The 20,791-nt window shown below is 48.4% G+C and overlaps 1 protein-coding gene across 1 annotated transcript in view; it reads left to right on the top strand.

Annotated features, from left to right (window-relative positions):
• The window catches only part of frem1b (Fras1 related extracellular matrix 1b), a 26,547-nt gene extending 5,892 nt beyond the window's left edge, over nt 1–20,655 (top strand). Inside the window, exons 8-36 of the mRNA XM_008337910.3 lie at nt 441–572; nt 2,635–2,979; nt 3,079–3,221; nt 3,365–3,561; nt 3,824–3,914; nt 4,007–4,174; nt 4,301–4,509; nt 4,595–4,688; nt 4,860–5,112; nt 5,273–5,467; nt 7,426–7,614; nt 7,703–7,899; nt 8,015–8,210; nt 8,880–9,024; nt 9,847–9,988; nt 10,082–10,292; nt 11,012–11,276; nt 14,666–15,086; nt 15,929–16,130; nt 16,225–16,369; nt 16,462–16,591; nt 16,677–16,749; nt 16,831–16,980; nt 17,102–17,400; nt 18,088–18,132; nt 18,222–18,356; nt 18,822–18,940; nt 19,029–19,114; nt 19,456–20,655. Coding sequence (XP_008336132.1) covers nt 441–572; nt 2,635–2,979; nt 3,079–3,221; nt 3,365–3,561; nt 3,824–3,914; nt 4,007–4,174; nt 4,301–4,509; nt 4,595–4,688; nt 4,860–5,112; nt 5,273–5,467; nt 7,426–7,614; nt 7,703–7,899; nt 8,015–8,210; nt 8,880–9,024; nt 9,847–9,988; nt 10,082–10,292; nt 11,012–11,276; nt 14,666–15,086; nt 15,929–16,130; nt 16,225–16,369; nt 16,462–16,591; nt 16,677–16,749; nt 16,831–16,980; nt 17,102–17,400; nt 18,088–18,132; nt 18,222–18,356; nt 18,822–18,940; nt 19,029–19,114; nt 19,456–19,655 — 5,177 coding nt within the window. The 3' untranslated portion in view covers nt 19,656–20,655. The remainder of the gene's footprint in view (nt 1–440; nt 573–2,634; nt 2,980–3,078; nt 3,222–3,364; nt 3,562–3,823; nt 3,915–4,006; nt 4,175–4,300; nt 4,510–4,594; nt 4,689–4,859; nt 5,113–5,272; nt 5,468–7,425; nt 7,615–7,702; nt 7,900–8,014; nt 8,211–8,879; nt 9,025–9,846; nt 9,989–10,081; nt 10,293–11,011; nt 11,277–14,665; nt 15,087–15,928; nt 16,131–16,224; nt 16,370–16,461; nt 16,592–16,676; nt 16,750–16,830; nt 16,981–17,101; nt 17,401–18,087; nt 18,133–18,221; nt 18,357–18,821; nt 18,941–19,028; nt 19,115–19,455) is intronic.
• The last annotated feature ends 136 nt before the right edge of the window (nt 20,656–20,791 follow it).

Here is a 20,791-nt window from a genome sequence, read left to right as displayed (position 1 = left end):
CTAAAAAGACGTTCCCCGGGAGGGGGGGGGGGGGGGTGCGGCCCGGGCCTTTGCTTATTTATCTGTTTTTAGCCCGCACCCAAAAAAGTTTGGACATCCCTGATCTAGAACTTTCTTTTCTCTCTGAAAAACAAATGCACTGATTTTAAAACATTCATTCAGCTTCAAAGCTGGTGAAGAAGTTTGAGTTTGACTCACACAATTTGACAAAAGATTACAGCCAACAGATCATTCCTGTTAAATAAATCCAGGATTGAGAATTTGTAGAAAAATAACATGAACTTGTCAAAGAAATACATTTAAATTATCTTTTTAAAGACTAGAGATTGTGGAACTTCAAATGTCTGTTGCGCCAAAGTTTAAAAAAAAAAATAAAAATTTCAAAAGTGAAGTTAAATGAAAATCAAAATTTGTGTTGAACTTTAAACCTGGTGTTCCAGGTCTGGATCTGCTGGAGGGTCAGTCTCGACCAATCACCTGGGAGGAGCTGCAGATCGTGGACAACGACAATATCGATGCCGTTTACCTGGTGGCTGTGGACGGTCCTCTACATGGACGCCTGAGTGTCAGAGGTGGGGGACGTCAGTGTTCATGGTAGACAGATGTTGTCGTCAGCCCCTCACCCATTCACACATTTCCTTCAGAGCTTCACTGAAGTTCATTAAATTCTCAAAATAAAATTGAACAGAGAAAATAAAATGACATATTTAGCAGACGCTTCTATCCAAAGCGACTTACAGAAGTATGTGTTTCCTTTGGGAATTGAACCCAGGACTCTCTGCTCTCTGCTTCTCTGGTGACGTTCTGAACTTTCTACTTTAGACCCTCTTTGGCCGCACCATGGTTTTTGAACATGCTGGTATTCCTGATCTTTCTAAATCCCCAGAGACAGCGCTGTCTGACCTTTTCCGCTTCTGTTGCTCCATGTGTCACCCCCCCCATCAGGGACTGTGGTGGAGCCGGAGAGGAAAACGTTCAGTGACCCTGCATGTGTTTCCTAATCAGGTGTAAAATAAGGGCCCGGCCACTCGGTCTGCCAGAGGCCACAGCAGCAGCAGCAGCAGCAGTATTTCAGCTGTCCTCTCTGTCCATGTCTGTCCCTTCCAGCCCAGTGCTTATGGAGACGCCGTCTTTGTCCTCAGCAGGCAGAGAGGGGGCAGCAGATTGGAGAGACTTATTCTATTTCATGCCGCCGTGCACAGACAGCAGATGTACTGTCCCCAAACAGGGCTTCATGCTACCAGCTAAGACGGAGCAGTGAAGAAAGTGCAGGGGGAGAACAGAGAGGGGAGGGGTGATGCCAGAGTGCAAAGGTCCCTCAGGGGTTCAAGCAGGGACTTAACCTTTCATGGCTGTTTAAAAGTAAAGGAGCAGGATGGAAGGATCTGGAAGGATTTCACCTGTTCTGTCAGCACATCAGGAACAAAATTAACATTTTAAAATGTTAATTTATATAACTTGAAAAAAAAAGTCTTCCTCCACCCTCCTCCACCTTCTCCCAGTCACCGCTCACAGCCGTGTGGTGTCCTGTTTTCCTGCAGCTTTTGTTGTTGGAAAGAAGTCTGGCACAGCTTTTCTCACAAGTTCAGTGATGTTTCTGTTGGAGCAGTTGGTGAATCCTCCACTGAGGCCGAGGCTGGTGGAGGGGGTGGAGTGTGCTGCTGACCCTCCATGCTGCCACTTATAGACCAGAGGGACAATCACTGTAGGCTCCATCCAATGCCTTCAGCCAAATGGACGGCTGCCTGACGTGACACACACAGACTCTCTCCCTCTCTCTCTCCCTCTCTCTCTGTAACACATCGTCCCAGCCCACGTTTCCTTCGTGGGCCTGTTGCCCAACACCACCTTTGGGCCCAATTACCAAGTTGTTTCCATCACTTGGACCAGTAGCTGGTTCCCTTTGGTAAAGTTCCTAATGAGGTTCAGACTTGCGACCACTTCTCTCTCAATCTGTCTGCTGACCTTGCCCTTCTGTCTCTCTGGCGCACACAGGGAGACAGGAAGCCCCCGTCCTGGCAACAGGAAGACCACCGGGAAGGAGGCCATGTTTTACCTCACTGGTGTTCACAGCACGAACTGCAGCCAAAACCTCCCAGTGCCTGTAGGCGCTAAGAGAAACTTGTTAATTCCGAGCGACTACGACAGGAAATACATTGTGAATGTGTGGGAGACGGTAATTGATTCTAAGTGTTAGCTTTGGCTGAGAACTAGTGTCGTACGCTGACAACAACACATGTCCGTCAGTGGGCTGCCAGTCATGTGACGCGCTGCCGTTAACATTAGCACATTGTAAAGTGTGAAGAAAGTGAGCCAGCAGCAGAACGCTGACAGATGGACACGATCCGCATTCTATTTGAATGTGGGACACACTAGTCCTCAACGTCTGATACAACATTTTGTGTCGACAATCATCATGAAAGCTTTCCTCACAGTTGACGTTATTCCTAGAAATTAGCTTTCCTCACAGTTGACGTTATTCCTGCACCAACATTATTCATGAAAACGTCGTTTAGACATTTGAAATCTTGTAAATAAAAGTTGACCAAATCCAGGCTAACGCGGTGGATGAAGTTGTTACTGCGCCTGACTTACACCAGTGGTTCCACCATCCGACCCTCTGTGTGGTTCCAGGTGGAAAAGCTTTTATGTTCCGAGTGCGGGACCTGAAGGAAGGCGTGGTCGTCTACCACCACTCTGACAGTGACACCACCCGTGATCACGTCGTGTTCCGTATAAGTGACGGCCGTCACAGCATCCGCCACAAGTTCCCAATCAACATCCTGCCCAAGGACGACTCCCCACCTTTTCTCATCAACAATGTGGCGGTGGAAGTGCAGGAGGGTGGAGCAGTGAGGCTGGAGGAGTACATGCTGATGGCTTCTGACCTGGACTCCAGTGATGATTACATCCTGTACCAACTGGTCAACCCCCCCAGGACCGGGCAGCTGGTCAGAAAGACCCCCGGGCAGCAGACAGGTGAGGGTGAGGTGATGATTAATCTACAGATAAAAGACCAGAGAGTCCATTAAAAATGTCCTCCTTCACTGGTCTGTGTGGCTGGTTTTTATAATCCAGGTTTCTCGGTGGACAGTTTCCTTCAGAAGGACCTGCTCCAGGGTCAGATCTCCTACCAACACTCAGGGGAAGAGCAGTTTGAAGACTCCTTTGACATCACGTTGTCTGACAGCCACCAGCCGCCAAACCTCTCACAGACATATGCAAGTTTAAAAACATCGATCTGTACAAAAAATATCACTCTATGCTGATGATATAATTCTTCTTGTCTCAGACTTTTTTTTACTTGTCTTCTTGAGTATCTGTGTTTGTTCAGTAATTCCCATGTATTTCCCTGTATTTCCAGACGGTGGTGGTCCATGTTTTCCCAGTGAAAGACCAGCTGCCAGTGGAGGTGGCGGGCAGCGTTCGCTCTCTGACAGTGAGAGAGACGGACGTGGTCTACATCACGCAGACTCACCTTCACTTCACAGACAGGGAACAGCCCGACTCGGACCTGACTTACGTCATTACGCAGCCCTGTTTTAGCCCACAGAACCCTGGGTAAAAAAAACAGTCCTTTTAGACTTGATAATTCAATATAAAGTGACTGAAAAACAAAAGATTCCAGGAGAATTTAAGGCCCAGTTTGTCTTATTTGGCCTTTTTGTCCTATTTTGACCCTGACGAAGCACCGACGTGTCTAATTCTGGACCAGACTGGAGCTTCTGTAGTCAAATGTCAAAAACATAAACTGTCCCTTAAATAAAGAATGAAATAATGAGTGAAATGTCATTCATTGATTGTGTGTGTTGTTCTCCTCCAGACTGATGGACGCAGGACGTCTGTTCTACACTGATGTCACAAACGCCATGAAGAGAGACCACATGGTGCCAGTGCTGAAGTCCTTCACACAAGTTAGTGAAACACACACTCAGACTGGTTCTGACAACACACTCGGAGCATGCAGAGTTGTTGATGCTGAAATAGTCCGACCTCTGTTTCCCAGCATGCCGTGAACCATATGAAGGTAGCCTTTATGCCTCCAGTGGAGGACATCGGTCCAGAGCCACTCTTTGTCCAGTTTGTCTTCTCTGTGAGCGACCACCAAGGTGGCGCCCTCTCAGGTCTCCTCTTCAACATCACCATCCTCCCTGTGGACGACCAGGCCCCAGAGGTCAGAGTTCACACAGAGGCTTTAGCCGCTAGCAGTTGTTGAAAGTACAGTGATAAATAAATATGAGTAAATCCTTCAGATACTGCAGTAAAATGTTTTTTTGTGGTTGACACTGTTTATCCTCAGGCCTTCACCAACCTGCTGCGGGTGGAGGAGGGTGGAGGCACCTTTGTGACAGAGGAGCATCTCCTGGTGCACGATCGAGACAGCAGAGAGCAGACCCTGAGGATGGAAGTCCAGAAGACACCTCATCACGGCCGTCTGGAGCTGCAGGGACGGACGCTTCAGCCAAGAGACGTCTTCAGTCTGCAGGACCTCCGAGGACTTCGACTCAGGTCAGGACTCTGTGTTCATGGGGGAGTTCTGCTGTTTTTCCTCATTTGTTTTATGGACTGAAAACTTTGGTTCCTGCTGCCACAGGTACATTCACGATGACTCTGAGACCACTGAGGACGAGGTCGCCCTGAGGGTCACAGACGGTCTGAACTCAGCCCACGTGGTCCTGCCCATACAGGTGAGATCTATTCTCTGTGGGACTAGGAAATATAATATATATTAGCATATATTAGCTCAGTGGACAGGCGGGTCATGGCTCTCTGTTGAATGCCATATATTGGCATGTATTTTTTGGCACATATATTGGCATGTATATATATCCGCCCCTCCCCCCCACTGGGGCTCTTAGATCCTGCCCATGAATGACGAGCCTCCACAGTTAGGCAGAGGTCTACGGGGGGAGCTGAGCTGCGAAGAAGGGGGTCGGGTCCAGGTGACAGTGGACTATCTGTCGGCTACAGACCGTGACAGCGACGACTTCAGACTGACCTACATGTTGGCCCGGAGCCCCGGTCGAGGGGAGCTGCAGAGAGCTGGTCTGAGTGTGGACAGGTTCTCCCAGCAGGACCTGCTGCAGGGATTCATTTACTACGTCCACACAGGTGAGGACCTGGTCCTTACACAAAGGCTTTGGGACCTACATGTTGGACACCAGTCATTTATTTGGTCTTACTGGATCATACCAGAACACAGAGCTTTAAGAAATGACAAAAAACCTTTTTGGACCCGTGGACATGGTCAGAGACTGAACTTATTTTTCAGGAGGAGAGATCGGAGCAGAACCAGTGTTTGACACAGTCACTCTCATCATCTCTGACGGCGAGGCTGGTGGGACTGAGGGTTGTTGCCATGGAGACGCCCTGCCTCCTCCCGTGCCCCTCCATGGCACACTTCCTGTGTACGACCTCAACATCACCGTCCTGCCCGTCAACAACAAAGTTCCTTCCATCACACTGGGTGAGACACGTCTGTCCTGTGGTTCTGTTCACTCTCCAACTGTTGTCTCTGAGGTTTGAGTCGTAAAATTAAATTTCACTTCATTTTTGTGGCTTCAGAGATGTTTTCACCGTCACCTTCAGCTGCTGCAGCAGGAACAGAGCCACATTTTATAGAAAACATCTCAATAAGTCCAGCGTGTGTGTGTGTGTGAGTGTGTGTTTTGACGTCGGTGCCAACACCTCCTGGTCTTCTGCCGAAAATCCTCTTAATGCAGCGGAGCAGCTCTGACCCTGACGCCTCGCTGTCACCTATCAGTATAACACACACTCTACACTGGGAGGAGGGATGGGGGGGTTGACATACACAACAACAACAACACACACATGGACTTGGACTCAAACACACACAATGACACACAGTGTCTCCTGGGGACGGGGATAGTTCTCGCTCCAGTCGGGGCCAAGAAGAGGGATTGGAGGAGCTCTGTGGTTATCAATGAGGACCAGTGACCACTGGGACTAACTGGGATCTGGAACCGACTGAGAGGCGCTGGTGTGTGTGTGTGTGTGTGTGTGCCTTCCTGGCACAGATATATGGTGGGGACATTTACAGGTCTATTGAGCTTCAACATTTAGTTTGGAGATGGGATTAGAATTAGAGTTAGGGTAAAAAATTGGGATTAGGTTTATATTTATAACAGCAAAGGTCAGCACAAGGGGGCAGGTTTTTCAACATTTTGCAGCGCCCTCTATAGTAGATAGCACTATTGTTCCAAATTGAATTGAGTTTTAATTCAAACTGCATCTGTTACTTTGTAAAATCCCTCCATCCAAACGTGGTCAACCCTGGTGTTCAGCATTCAGCCTGAACGCCCGTCTCTGCACCAGCGTTGTTGTTGTTGTTGTTGTTGTTGTTGTTGCTGACTGTTGTTGACTTGTTATCAGCTGTTATTGTAGATGTCCTGTATCTGCGTGTGCATGCGTCTCCGGAGGACGCCGGCGTTGGACAATAGGAATCTGTCTGAAACAAAAGCTCAACCTTTTCTTCACAATAGCCGGCGTGCTAGCTGCCTCGTTAGCCGGATTACTGCAGCGGGGAAACTCTCTCTAATCCTGTCCGCATATCTCTTCCTATTCTTTGAACACAGACACGACAGAAGAAGCAGGGGTTTTTGTTGTGATGGGGGGGGAGGGGGGTGTAGTAGGCAGCTAGAATGTATGTGCTGTTTTCTCTGTCTAATTAATTAGCATTGAATAAAGACGCAGAATTAGAGTCTTAGCGCGGCAGAACAGGAGGACTCCAGCTGGACCTCGTGCCGTACTTAGGATGAAATTTTGTTATCAGCCAGATCCAGGACTGTCCGTCTACGTCCCACATATATTAACACGACATATAAACATACGCGGTCCATTCACGTGGATTGTTTCTCATATGGATTCAGGTCCAGGGATGTTTGTGTTTGCTCATTACTGGATGAACGGACGGAGAAATAAAGACAGGACCAGATGGTTGCTGGTTGATAGGTGAACTGGTAACACAGGCACATCACTGGTTCATCTTTAAATAGATATTTCACAGTAGGTATAGTCCATTTGCCTTACAGCAAGAAGGGCTGTGGTTCGAGGCCCAGGTCTAACTGATGGTTGTGTGTGTGTGAATTTTCTCATGCTCAGTGTGAATGCAAGAGTAAATGATGGTTAGGATGAGTGACCCTAAAGCAGCGGTCCACAACCCTTTTTTGTACCACGTGTCGGTCGGCCGGTACTGTGAACCGAAGAACCACGCTGATCATTGAAGAATTCTTAAATTTTCAAAATTTAAGAAACACTTTTTTACTGTGTCCATAGGTCATTTGGATCGGTACCAAATGACTTATGGACCAGTACCAGCCTGCAGACCTCTGGGGAAGTTTTAACTTCCGTCCTCGTCCAGACTTTCTTGTCTTTAATGACTGGATCCACTTACACGTGTTCCAGGAGAGTCTCTGTTGGCGGTGGATGAAGGTTCCTCAGCCTGTCTGTGTAAAGGCGTCCTCGGTGCCGTGGACCCTGATAGCCCCCCCGACCAGCTGACACTCTACCTGGACGCTCCACCTCTTCACGGCTTCCTGGAGAACACACTGCCACCACCTGGCTCTGAGAAGAGCAACGCGGGTGTCCACATTGGTAAGTGTTGTGTTTGAGTCACCCCCTAGTGGCCAACTGTTTGTCTAGCTGTCTGAATTTTTCATCCTGGTCATTTTGTTGTTTGTAGAATCATTCAGCCTCATCCACCTGACGTCAGGTTTCATCAACTACGTCCAGTCAGAGCACAGAGGGGCCGAGCCCACTGTGGACCAGCTCTCCATCAGCGTGAGTGACGGCCTTCATCACTCCGCCCCCGTTCCCGTTTACATCATCATCAATCCAACCAACGATGAGAAACCATCTCTGCTGATCGCCAACTTTACCGTAGGTTCCAGGTCCAGTGGTGAAGATTGTGTCCTGTCCTGTTTCTCCTGACCGTGAGCAGAGAGAATACTGATCTGGTCTGATCTGGGCTGTGGTCCTTGTTGTGGTATTCCAGGTCAGAGAAGGAGGTACGAGGGAACTTACTCCATCGATACTGGACGCTGTGGACCTGGACGCTCCTCAGGACCTGCTCACGTTCACAGTGGTCCAAGCTCCAGTTCATGGTCAACTCATCACTGGTGCGGACACCAGCCGCTACCTGGACAAGAGCCGCCCCGTCACTTCCTTCACCTTACAGGAGCTACGTCAAGGTATGAGCGGGTCACAACCAAAGTTTTAGGCGCATACTACCACCTACTGTACTAGAGCGCGTAGTGTCATGGTCTGACCATTGACTTTTTGACATAATGCAGTCTACTCCTTATACCAGAGGAGTCAAATTCACGGTGGGCCAAAATTAAAAAACTGTGACCAAGTCTCGGCCAAGATCATTTATTGAAAAACTGTAAATGATCTGTAATGTGTAACTGTTTCACATGGAAACAAACTAGTTTTGTGTCAACACTGAATCTGGAACAACTGAAGGTTAATATTATAAACACATGAGAAATTCAGTTTGAAATAAAACACACATCAGTGGTATTTGTTTCTTATTATGTCTCTTTATCTGTAGCCTTTCCAGTTCTTTTTTAATGTAAAAAAGTGCTCTTTTTTTCAATCGATGAGAATTGTCATAGATTTGTTTCAGTTTTTAACTGATTCATCGTTGCCTCCCCAGTCAGTATTGCCCCCTCTCTAATACCCTCTGCCCAGCTGCTGGGAGTATTTAGAAAAAGGTAAAAAAAAACTGAAATGATCCCGAGAATAAACAACAGAAGAAGAAGTCGACAAACAGTTTACAAACGCCCTCCTCCTCCTCCTCTTCCTCCTCCGTGCATCTTCATCAACCTCCCTTCCTCTCCACCCTCCCCCCTCTCCAGGCATGAAGATCATGTACATGCACGATGACACAGAAACCCTGGAGGACGCCGTGGCTCTGCAGCTGACAGATGGCGTCCACACCGTGAGGGGGACGACCCGTGTCACCGTGCTGCCGGTCAACGATGAGAAACCACGACTGCTCAAGTACATACAACACACACTGAACTGCACCCAACATGTATTTACCAGTAGACACAGTATTTGCCAGTATACACAGTACACCCAATGATGTCATGTACTAGAATGTTCCACCAAGTATTTGGTTTTTATTTTTCCCTCAGTATTTATTCATATTCATTTTGACAGTAAAACTTTAACCGTCTCCAAACACACAACTGTATCGATGAGGGTGGGTTCAGCCTGGCAGGGGTTTGGATGGGGGTCAGAGGGGTCATCTGTGTCCTTTTACTGATTACAACAAAAGTTTGCGACAGTAAACACCCCCTCCCTCACTTCCTCCCCTTTCTTTTAGCAGTCTTTTAGCAGATGATTGACAATTAGCATCCTCCACTGAGTTGCATGTGGTTCCATCATCACTGTTCCCAGATCAGTGAGCGGTGTGTGTGTGTGTGTGTGTGGGTGGGTGGGTGCGCTGCACAGGTGGTGCAGGTACCGTGAAGGTGCGGTGAGGCAGCAGTAACACGGAGACCTGGCAGACGGAGGTCTCCTTGTTTTCACGTTCCTGTAGGAGAGACGTGACAGCAGCTCCAGCTCCGACCCGCCTGGATGTTACTTCCAAGTCAGGAAGCAGCCAGATGGTTTCTGATGTTTACTCCTTCCACTGCACCACCTCCTCCACCAGCACCACCAGCAGCAGCACGGGTCTCTGTGATCCCTCCAGGAAAGACCTGCTGCGACTGCGACAGTGAACTTGACCCACGTGGGTCGCTCATCTGTACTGGATCCCTTGGACGGTCTTTGGGTTCCTGCCTGTGTTCATATCTTCTGTCCTGGTTGTTTGTCCAGGAATGCAGGGTTGGAGGTGGACGTAGGCGAGCGCAGAGTGATCTCCAGCGTGGCCCTGGAAGCCGAGGACTTGGACTCGACACCAAACCGAGTGTACTACTTCGTCAACGCTGTCCCGCGAGTCGGAAAACTCCAGCTGAAGGTGAGGAGACTTGGTCAAGTTTGTTAACTGGTTAAAGGTGCAGTCTGTAGTACTGGTCAGGATCTGAGTCTCCAGTCTGTGACTGGTCCACAGACACCGTCAGGCTGGGTGGAGTTGTCCTCCGGTCAGAACTTCACCCAGGAGGACGTGGAGATGAACCGACTGTGGTACCAACATTCCACCACCGCTCATCATGACCCTGTCGGCTTCAAAGGTCACGACAGCTTCAGGTTCACGCTGACTGACCTGGACAACGAGTCTCCGGCTCAGAGCTTCTTCATCTCTGTTCGAACGTTTCCAAAAGGTCAGAGGTCAGACTTGTTGAATAAAGATGATTCGTGTAACTTGTGTTCACGCCCCTCTCGACCAACTGGATAAAAGACGAGTCCGTCCTGACTTGAACAACGTGGGTTTAAACAACGACAACAACGTTTAACTCTCACACCAACAGACGTCCCCACAGTCACACCCCTCTGTCCTCTGTGGTCCCAGTGGCCGTCCACAGGTCATATATTATTGAGACCCCCCCTCCCTCACCCTCTTCCACTTGGCTGTGCCAGCTTTGCCAGTCGGGTGAACACAGCGCCGTGAGGCCGCGGCCCTTCTGGCTCCGCGCCCTCTGATCCTGGAGGAGCAGAGGTGAGAAACGTTCGACCTCCTCAGCTGCTGAATAATTAACGGAGGGGAGCAGCAGCAGCTGTGGGGGGACGTCAGCTGACCTCCTGTGGGTGCTGCTCCCTCCTCCGCCCCCTCCCACAGCGTTTCTTCTAGAGCTTTGAATCATCACTGTGTGAGTTGATGAGACTTTAATGTTGTTATTGTCAAAATAACAACCTTCAAAGGAAGCGGCCTCACAGCAGTGGTTCTCAAAGTGGGGGGCGGGCCACCACACGGGACAAAGAAAATTCATTTACAATCATTCACATATTTGTGTTTAGTGGTAAATTGACACTGGTCGGTCACTTCAGAGTGCTGGTCCGATGACAGTGTTTTTATACCTGTTTCTCATCTTCCGTCCACCAGGGGACATCGTTCTCCAGACTAGGACAGTGAATCTGATGGAGGGTCAGCGTGTCGTCCTCAACACCAACATCCTACTGGCGTCAGACGCAGCAGGTCGTCCAGAGGAACTGCTTTACACCGTGTCCATCCCGCCGCGGTACGGTCTGGTCCACGCGGTGCGTAAACCTGGAGTCCCGCTGAGCAGCTTCACGCAGCTCGATGTCGCCGCACACCAAGTGTGTTACAGCCACGACAACAGCCATGAAGCAGAGTCAGACTCCTTAAGGTGAGAACTAACTCACTCCGTTCACCACCAGGGTACTAGTTCGACTAACGTGGACAGTGGTCCAGTTTGGTTTAGACCAGTGGACCAGTAATGATGAAAGACTAGAACCTGATCAACTCTAGGACTAGTTCAACCAGAACCAGCTGTTGCTCACGGACCACAGTCTGATCCCAGGTTCTTCTCAGACCGTCCTGTAGACCTGGAGGGTATTAAACCCTGTTGACATGTGAGTCCCTACAGCCAATCAGCATGGCCCACCGTGACAAACAGCATAATCCTTGTTGATGTAGCAGTATTAGTGTGTATTGGAGTATTTTTAATTCATTTTTTGGTCTAATTTTTTTAAATTATATTTTTTTAAAAAGCTCCTTGTCACCAACACTTCCTGTTTCTGACCAGCAGCTGTGCTGCCTGACTGTGACCTCCTCTGTCCGTTCTGATGCCCAGAGCGGGGGCATCAATGGAACATTAACTGCCTACATAAACTGTGAGAAAAGGACGTTTGTGTCGTCGATACATTATGAGACAAAAATATTTCACACAGACAAAACATTTGGCCCGTGACAGAAAACTGGGCACAGAGACCGACAGGGGGTGTCAGGGGGCTCTCCTCTGCTGCACAGTGTTTATCTGCTTTTCCAGCCAATTTGGCATAAACATGGCTTTAGTGCAGAGAGGGAGGTGGGGAGGATGAGAGGGAGGGAGGGACGGGGGGGACAAACCTGGAGCCCGCACAGACACCAGACTTGTCACCCTGATCCTGGAGGAGCAGAGGTGAGAAACGTTCGACCTCCTCAGCTGCTGAATAATTAACGGAGGGGAGCAGCAGCAGCTGTGGGGGGACGTCAGCTGACCTCCTGTGGGTGCTGCTCCCTCCTCCGCCCCCTCCCACAGCGTTTCTTCTAGAGCTTTGAATCATCACTGTGTGAGTTGATGAGACTTTAATGTTGTTATTGTCAAAATAACAACCTTCAAAGGAAGCGGCCTCACAGCAGTGGTTCTCAAAGTGGGGGGCGGGCCACCACACGGGACAAAGAAAATTCATTTACAATCATTCACATATTTGTGTTTAGTGGTAAATTGACACTGGTCGGTCACTTCAGAGTGCTGGTCCGATGACAGTGTTTTTATACCTGTTTCTCATCTTCCGTCCACCAGGGGACATCGTTCTCCAGACTAGGACAGTGAATCTGATGGAGGGTCAGCGTGTCGTCCTCAACACCAACATCCTACTGGCGTCAGACGCAGCAGGTCGTCCAGAGGAACTGCTTTACACCGTGTCCATCCCGCCGCGGTACGGTCTGGTCCACGCGGTGCGTAAACCTGGAGTCCCGCTGAGCAGCTTCACGCAGCTCGATGTCGCCGCACACCAAGTGTGTTACAGCCACGACAACAGCCATGAAGCAGAGTCAGACTCCTTAAGGTGAGAACTAACTCACTCCGTTCACCACCAGGGTACTAGTTCGACTAACGTGGACAGTGGTCCAGTTTGGTTTAGACCAGTGGACCAGTAATGATGAAAGACTAGAACCTGATCAACTCTAGGACTAGTTCAACCAGAACCAGCTGTTGCTCACGGACCACAGTCTGATCCCAGGTTCTTCTCAGACCGTCCTGTAGACCTGGAGGGTATTAAACCCTGTTGACATGTGAGTCCCTACAGCCAATCAGCATGGCCCACCGTGACAAACAGCATAATCCTTGTTGATGTAGCAGTATTAGTGTGTATTGGAGTATTTTTAATTCATTTTTTGGTCTAATTTTTTTAAATTATATTTTTTTAAAAAGCTCCTTGTCACCAACACTTCCTGTTTCTGACCAGCAGCTGTGCTGCCTGACTGTGACCTCCTCTGTCCGTTCTGATGCCCAGAGCGGGGGCATCAATGGAACATTAACTGCCTACATAAACTGTGAGAAAAGGACGTTTGTGTCGTCGATACATTATGAGACAAAAATATTTCACACAGACAAAACATTTGGCCCGTGACAGAAAACTGGGCACAGAGACCGACAGGGGGTGTCAGGGGGCTCTCCTCTGCTGCACAGTGTTTATCTGCTTTTCCAGCCAATTTGGCATAAACATGGCTTTAGTGCAGAGAGGGAGGTGGGGAGGATGAGAGGGAGGGAGGGACGGGGGTGACAAACCTGGAGCCTGCACAGACACCAGCTTTGTCACCCAGGCCCCTGATGACCCAGCTGGGACTGGCTGTTTGGCTCTGGACACCCCAGGTCCAGTCACTGCCAGAAGACAGGGGTGAGGGGACGGAGGTGAAGAGACAGGGTGAGGGGACAGGGGTGAGGGGACAGGGGTGAGGGGACAGACTGATGGACAGATAATTCGTCCTCATTTATTTTCCTCTACCTACATTAACAGGTTTGTCTGTTTCCAACATCACTTCACACACATTTCCCTAGTGGTTTCTACTGGTATTACATCCACTGGATGGAACCAATAACCCTGTTAACACATACTTACACACACACACACACACACGAGGGAACGATAATCAGTTCCTGGACTTGGTGATTTATATTTCAGGTTTTATTTTCAACCAGTTAAACATTAAACAAATTTACGACAGTAATGTGTGGATTTTCAGTAAAACAACACTAAAATTACACGCGACTGGTAATTGGTCATTACTAAATCGTCTGATACTGAACACACACATCTGATCATGGTGACAGTCTATGATGACTGGACATCAGCCTTACAGCAGTGAGATGATGTCTGTCCCAACACCGTCCACTGACGGACGTCCGTCCCTGGACAAACATGGCCGACGCTGAAGCCAGATGTTACACCAAAACCTGCCTGTGTGTGTGTGTGTGTGTGTGTCCTGGGTAAGGTTGTCAGCTGCAGTAGGGCTGGGAGGCAGATTGTGTTGGCAAAGATGTGGACAAAGTACACACATGAAGAAACACACACACACACACACACACACACACATATTATCAGTGATTGATGACTTCAGCTGCTCATTTACTTTTTAGTATTTAAGATGTAACGACCTGGAGTATCAGGTGGAGTACTGTTACAGTTTTAGAAGAAAAACTCACTCAAATATACTGCAGTATTATTTGACTGCATCTGTGTACTGTCACTTTAAAGGCACAGTATGTAGGATTTAGGGACATCTAGTGTCTTCAGTTGTTTTTACAATAACGACACCACCCGACCACCAGGGGGTGCTGGTGGTCCTAGTGTGTCTGATGTCCACAAAAAGTCCGAACGGTATCCAATAAAATATGAATATAAACATTCAGTGACTTTAAAGTGTGTGTGGAGAGGTGGGAGGGATGGGGGGGTCAGTCCGGCTCAGCTCTAGTCCCGGTCCAGGTTTTATCAGATATTAAAGGGATGTTTCATTATTTTTCTTTCTCAACAGTTTTGTTGTGACTAACGGTGTCTCGTCCCGGAGTGGAACCCTCCACTTCACTGTCGAGCACAGCGATCGCATCCCACCAACCCTGAACCACAACACCGGCCTCCGCCTGCAGGACGGCGCCACTGAGGTCATCGGCCCCGACCGACTGGAGCTCACTGACCCCGACACCGCCATCACCAACCTGAGCTACAGCGTCACTGAGCCACCGCGCTATGGCAAACTGCTGCTCAGAGGAGTTCCACTTCAGCCTCCATGGAGGTTCAACCAGGGGGATGTGGACCAGCTGAAACTGGCCTACCAACATGACTCGGACAGCCCAGCTGAGATCGACAGGTTCTACTTCCTGCCAACTGATGGAACCAACCGGGGATACCTGGAGTTCGGTCAGCTAAGAGAAGAACCGGCCGTGTTCAATATTCAGGTGATGCACAGAACACACACTGACTGATACTGGTACTTCCTGGTACTCCCTGATACTCACTGATAGTCACAGTTAAAAATAAACTTGACAAACATAATAAGGTACTCATACATACTTCATTACTGTGTGTAGCGTACTACCAAGTACAAAGATAAAGCTCTCAAAAATGGGAGAGAACCTTATGTTTATCAACCAAACCATAACTCCAACTATTTGGTATTACAGTTGTACAGCATCAAATACTGTTGCTGTCCTACAAGAGGACACAGTGCAGTTCTTTCAAAGGTCTCTCGGCCTCTATGCTGCTCCCAGTGGCCACAAACCAAAACAGTTTTTTTAAAGAGCTGTGTCTTACTGCACCATCAGGTGGAGCAGTTCTGCCCACCAGGATTTATTTTCTTAAATTCATGTATAAATGTCCTAAAAATCACGGCCGGGGAATATTGGTGAGAACAAACGGTTCTAGAAACTGTTCCGGACATGGAGGGACTTCATCCCAGGCAGAGTCCGTTGTTACTAAATGGAGACCACGTGATCAGAGCAGCACTTATGCACAGAGTCTCTCTGTAAACCATGGACCTGTGCGAGAGCCGTTGTTGTTAATCATATGACAACAGCGACATCCAGTGGTAGAAAGTTTGAACTGCATTTTCATTAAAACAACAAGGATTTTTGGTAGTTGTTCGTTACCACACAGCCTAACCTGGACCATAACATACACCTAATCCTAATCTGACCCTAATTCTAATCCTAACTCAGTGGAGACCTGAAGAATGTCCCCACAACAATAATGTTACAAAACACACACACACTTGTAGCGAATGGTGTGCTGCTGTGTTCAGGTGGATCAGGTGGACAGGACACCCCCCAGTCTGACCACAAGGAGGAGCCCCAGCACTGTGGTGGATCTGGGTGGAGGTCGTTACGGCATCTTCATCACCAACAAACACCTGCAGGCCTCGGACCCTGACAGTCCCACGGAGGAGCTGGACTTCTCCATCAGCAGACCTCCGTACTTTGGACACCTGGAGAACACAGTGACAGGTGGAGGAGTCTCTCCTCCTCCACACTCCTACAGAGATACAGGTCAGTGCTCCATCAAACTGAACTGACTCCTGTGTCACCTCCTTCCCACCAGGGGGCTACATCAGGGGACGCTTCACCCAGCGGGACGTGGACCAGCGTGCGGTGGTGTTTGTTCTTCCGGCCGACATGGAGGTGACGGCCGACAGCTTTGAGTTCCTGCTCACGGACCCAGCTGGAAACACCATGCTGCCACAAGTGTAGGGACTGACATTTTCTTCTTAATGAAAATGGGATTTGATCAGACCAGTGTGGACTTGACCCAGTTATCCTTCTGTGTGACTTGGTTCAGTCTGGAGCTGACCTGGTCTCGGGTGGAGTTGTCAGCGACCTGCTACAGAACCTGTGAGACTGCCGGGACCCTTCAGATCCAGATCCAACGCAGCGGCCGGAGCGAGGACCCGGCCTACGTCGCTATTCAGGTACCACTGTGACAACTGCACATCCTTCAGACTGGGACTTCCTGTTTGTGTAGTCGGACTACAGTCGTGGTCTTGGTCTGTGCAGGTGGAGGAGGGATCAGCCAAACCTGGCAGAGACTTCACTCACAGCACAGCCGGACTGATCCAGTTTGACCCAGGTCTGTGTCTGCCCTCTGGCCTCTGTTTCACTCCCTCCAGGTCGGCAGCCTCTCCATGCCTTGTTCTCTGTTTTGTTCCAGGCGTCAGTGTGAAAACCTGGAACGTTTACCTGACAGATGATGGACTGGAGGAGAACCACGAGACCTTCACTGTCATCCTCAAAAATCCTAAAAACGCCGTCCTGGGACAGAGGACGTCCGCCAGTGTGGAGATCATCGACCCCAGAGGAGGTGAGGAGTCCCAAGTGATCTGTGGAGCTGTTCACCTCCAACACTACACCACATCTTCACCGACTCTCAAAAAAAAAGTCTTTCATTCCCCCGGTTGTGTCCTGTCCATCGTCCGTTCCAGGAATGTGTGACCCTGAGGAGCTGCTGGAGGAGGGTGACAAGCACCTCCCTCCTCCTCCTTTAGTGGAGGTGGAAGAGGACCCTGTCACCGACATTGAGGCCGAGCTGCTGTGGGAGAGCCAGCCTCACCCTCCCAGAGGGGACGTCCCCAGCAGGCGTGTCTCCCTGGACTACGTTGAGGAAGAACCTCAGGACCAGGCAGCTCCCAGTTACAGCCACACCCACCACCACAGGGGGAGGCAGCAGCTGGGGATGAACCCTGGGGGCGGGGGACACAGAGTCAGACATGAAGGACTGAAGGTCACTTTATTTACTGATTGTTTTTTATTGACCAGTCTGGGCCACATGGTGTCAGTGTTGCCTTGCAGTAAGGATGTTGGTTCAATTCCCAGCTCTAATCTTACTGTATGGAGATTTCCTGGTCTCCCTGTGTCTCTCTATGAGTCACAGAGCAGTCCAGGGTATAACACTGCCCTCATCTGGTGACTACTGGGATTGACTCTAGCTCACTGAACTGAACTAAAGAACTGGGCAATACAAAAGTATTATTATTATTATTATTATTGATCTTTCCTTTCAACTTTATGACCTTCATCCACTAAGACAGATCTAAAAACCTGTTTTAACGCATTCGGTTTCTGACAACACTGACACCAACACATAAACAGTCCGAATACTGATTTATTTAAAATACTGTTTATTTATAACTTTTATTTTAAGCACTTCCAATCAACTAACCAGCACAAAACTTTTAACTGTACTCCCGCGCTGCTACAATGCCATTTATAACCAGAAGATGACAGTGTTTCACACAGTCATTTTGCAACCTGTTGGCTTTCTACGTCATTTCCATGTGAATTTGTTTTTCTCTTTGGCTGAAGTTAGACTTCCAGTCACCCCAAGTCCACTTCAGAGCCCAGACCCAATCGTTTTTGTTTAATTCATGTTTTACTGTAAAGCTGACTAACGTCTGTCCTCCTTGTCCAGGTGTATGTACCAGCACAGAGACAGTCAGAAGACAAAGTCTGGACGGTAAAAAAAAAAAATCTTTACTTTTTCCACACTCTATGGACAAACACAAACGTGACTCAGTGAATTCCTGTGTTTTTGGCCTCTGTTAGTTTCACAGTCTGACTCCTCTACGACTGGAGGAGCTGGAGGCTGGTGATGGTGGGTGGAGCTGGTCCCACCACAGAGCTGGAGACCATCCTCAGATGGATCCTCCTGTAGGCAGCCTGGAGCTACAGCAGCACAAGGTACACACACACACACACCTTCACTGATGCACTTGTTTAAAAAAGAAGAAGAAAAACAAATTAATTCCTCTGACTTCTTATTAATCATATTTTCTCATATATTAAAGTCCAGTCTTTTGGCTTTTGCAGTAAATTGCAGTTCATATTGAAATACATATAAAATACTTTAAAGCCTTTAAGTCTCCATCTGTGAAGTTGGAAATATTTGCAAGAGTTTTTTAAAGTAACTGCAACTCTCAAAGTACAACAATTAAATGTGTTCATTTTACGATGATCACTCGTGCCCTGCAGAGGGCGTAAGCAGTATCCCAGCGGTCATTGGTTAGGGGCGTGGTTTACTGGATCACCATTCACACCTACGGTCAGTTTAGCGTGAACGTTAGCCTCCATTAATCTCTAGTCTGCGTGTTTCTGAACCTGGAGTTTCTGTTTCAAACGTCTGTCTGTCTGTCCCCGTCCCCACAGACAGGCCGGTCTGTCAGCAGCTCCTGTCCTGAAGGTTGGACCCACTACAGGAGACGATGTTACGTCCTCAGCCTGTCAGTGGCCAGCTGGGCCAGCGCCGAGAGAACCTGCTCACTGAAGTACTACTCTTCTCGTACTTTTTCTACTTCATATTTGTGTTCTTTGTTTTGTGGTTCACATCCTGAACTGGACCACCTGCTGTCTCAGGTATAACAGTAGTCTGACCAGTGTGCGGTCCAGAAAAGACATGTCCTGGCTGTGGAGGTTTGCAGAGAAGAAGCCATTTTGGATCGGTGAGTGTCTCCCACAGTGAGCGTCTCTCACAGTTCCATTGAAGTGACAACTTTTATAGCATTTATCCAACCAGAGTTGAACCCCCCACAGTAAAAACATATCTCCACTGCTGTGCCATCGACGCTCATTGAGGCTGAGCTTCAACAGGGTTTAATACACTCCACACCTACAGCAAGGTCTGAGAAGATACTGTGGTCAACAGGTCCCGTCTTATTTAGTTAGAATACATTGTCACACCATTTTATCTCTTGTTTTGTAGCTCCCCCTCAGTAATCTGGCGCCTCCTAGTGGAGGTCCCCGGCACCAGACTATCCATCTAACTCATGTCTTTGTTCCTCAGGTCTGTCTGGAGGCCACAGTGGCTGGATGTGGATTGATGGTCAGTCAGTGTCTTTCAATAGACTGAAGGTGGCGCCCCAGGGTCACAGTGGGCCTGTCCAAGGCTCTGATTGTGTGCTAGTTGAAAACCCAAGAAGCTGGATTTCCACCAGCTGCTCTGGCCAAACTGAGCATAAATTCATCTGCTCGTCACAGGCTTAGTCTTTGAAACACCGCCAGTGTTTCACTGCTGCCAGCAGAGGCCGCTCTGTGACCCTCTGTCCCCTGTTGAAGTCATATTTAATGTCTGTGCTATGATGCTGCTCTGTACATGATTGATATATTTGTCATAATAAAGATAACTGCACAAATCTAGAATCAGTTCCTCAATCAGTTCTACAAGAACTTAGTCACAGATAAAAACAGGTGTGCAACACTGACCTCTACCTGCTGATATTTGTCTTTGTCTTTCAGAAATATACGGAAAAAAGGTGTCATATTTATGGATCTGATTTGTCTCACACCCTTGATCTGGACTTATGACCACATAAGTGTCTACAAACAGGATTTGGTTTTATAACACTTGCTAACACACAACAAGTCAACCTTTGGATATATAACGGCAACAAAACTCAGAGTTGAATAAAAGGAACCTCCCAGTGAGAAGGACACTCATCCATGAGGGGAAAAGAAAAAAAACATGTTTTTACCACAAAAACACCCAGCCCAGCTCTCATTCCTTCTACAGCATCTCTAACCAACTAAAGTTTGACACTGATGACCAGCACCTTTATAAAAGTTTAAAAAATAAACTTTTAGCCAGAGGGACAACTAAACCGAATCTTGTAACTAGTCCATCACTAATCTACAATAACTTGACAGAGAATACCAATTCGACAAACACTAGGACAGAAGACAAACATGTGAAAACATACTATTAGCATTTATTACACACTTAAATATGATCAACCCGTGGTCAAAAAAACATTTTGTCATGAATGTTAAATAGAACAAATTTATGTGAAATGAATTAAATTGTATTTTGAGGGTTGGTGGTAGGTTGAGGAGTCTTGTTGTTAGAAAAGGTTAAGGTTAGGGTGTTGGGAGTCGGGTTAAGGGCTGAGGTTAGGGATATAGTGCTGGTGTTTGGGTCGGAGATCAGGTGTAGGACAGGGAGAGGGTTAGGGTAGGGGGGTGTTGGGGTTAAGCAACAACTTTAGGGCTGGGGGAGGTATAGGCTAAGGGTCATGGCTAGGGCTAGTTTGAGGGTAACCCAGCCACACTATGGCGTGACTGGGTTTGGCAGTTCTGTCTATATTCCACCAGGAGCGTCACAGCAGCGGCGTGCAGCCTTGCGC

Source organism: Cynoglossus semilaevis, chromosome 2 (genome assembly GCF_000523025.1).
Source record: "Cynoglossus semilaevis isolate Cse_v1.0 chromosome 2, Cse_v1.0, whole genome shotgun sequence".
NCBI classification, from domain to species: Eukaryota; Metazoa; Chordata; class Actinopteri; order Pleuronectiformes; family Cynoglossidae; genus Cynoglossus; species Cynoglossus semilaevis.
Note: the sequence above shows the minus strand (reverse complement) of the source record. Positions and strands in the feature narration are given on the sequence as shown.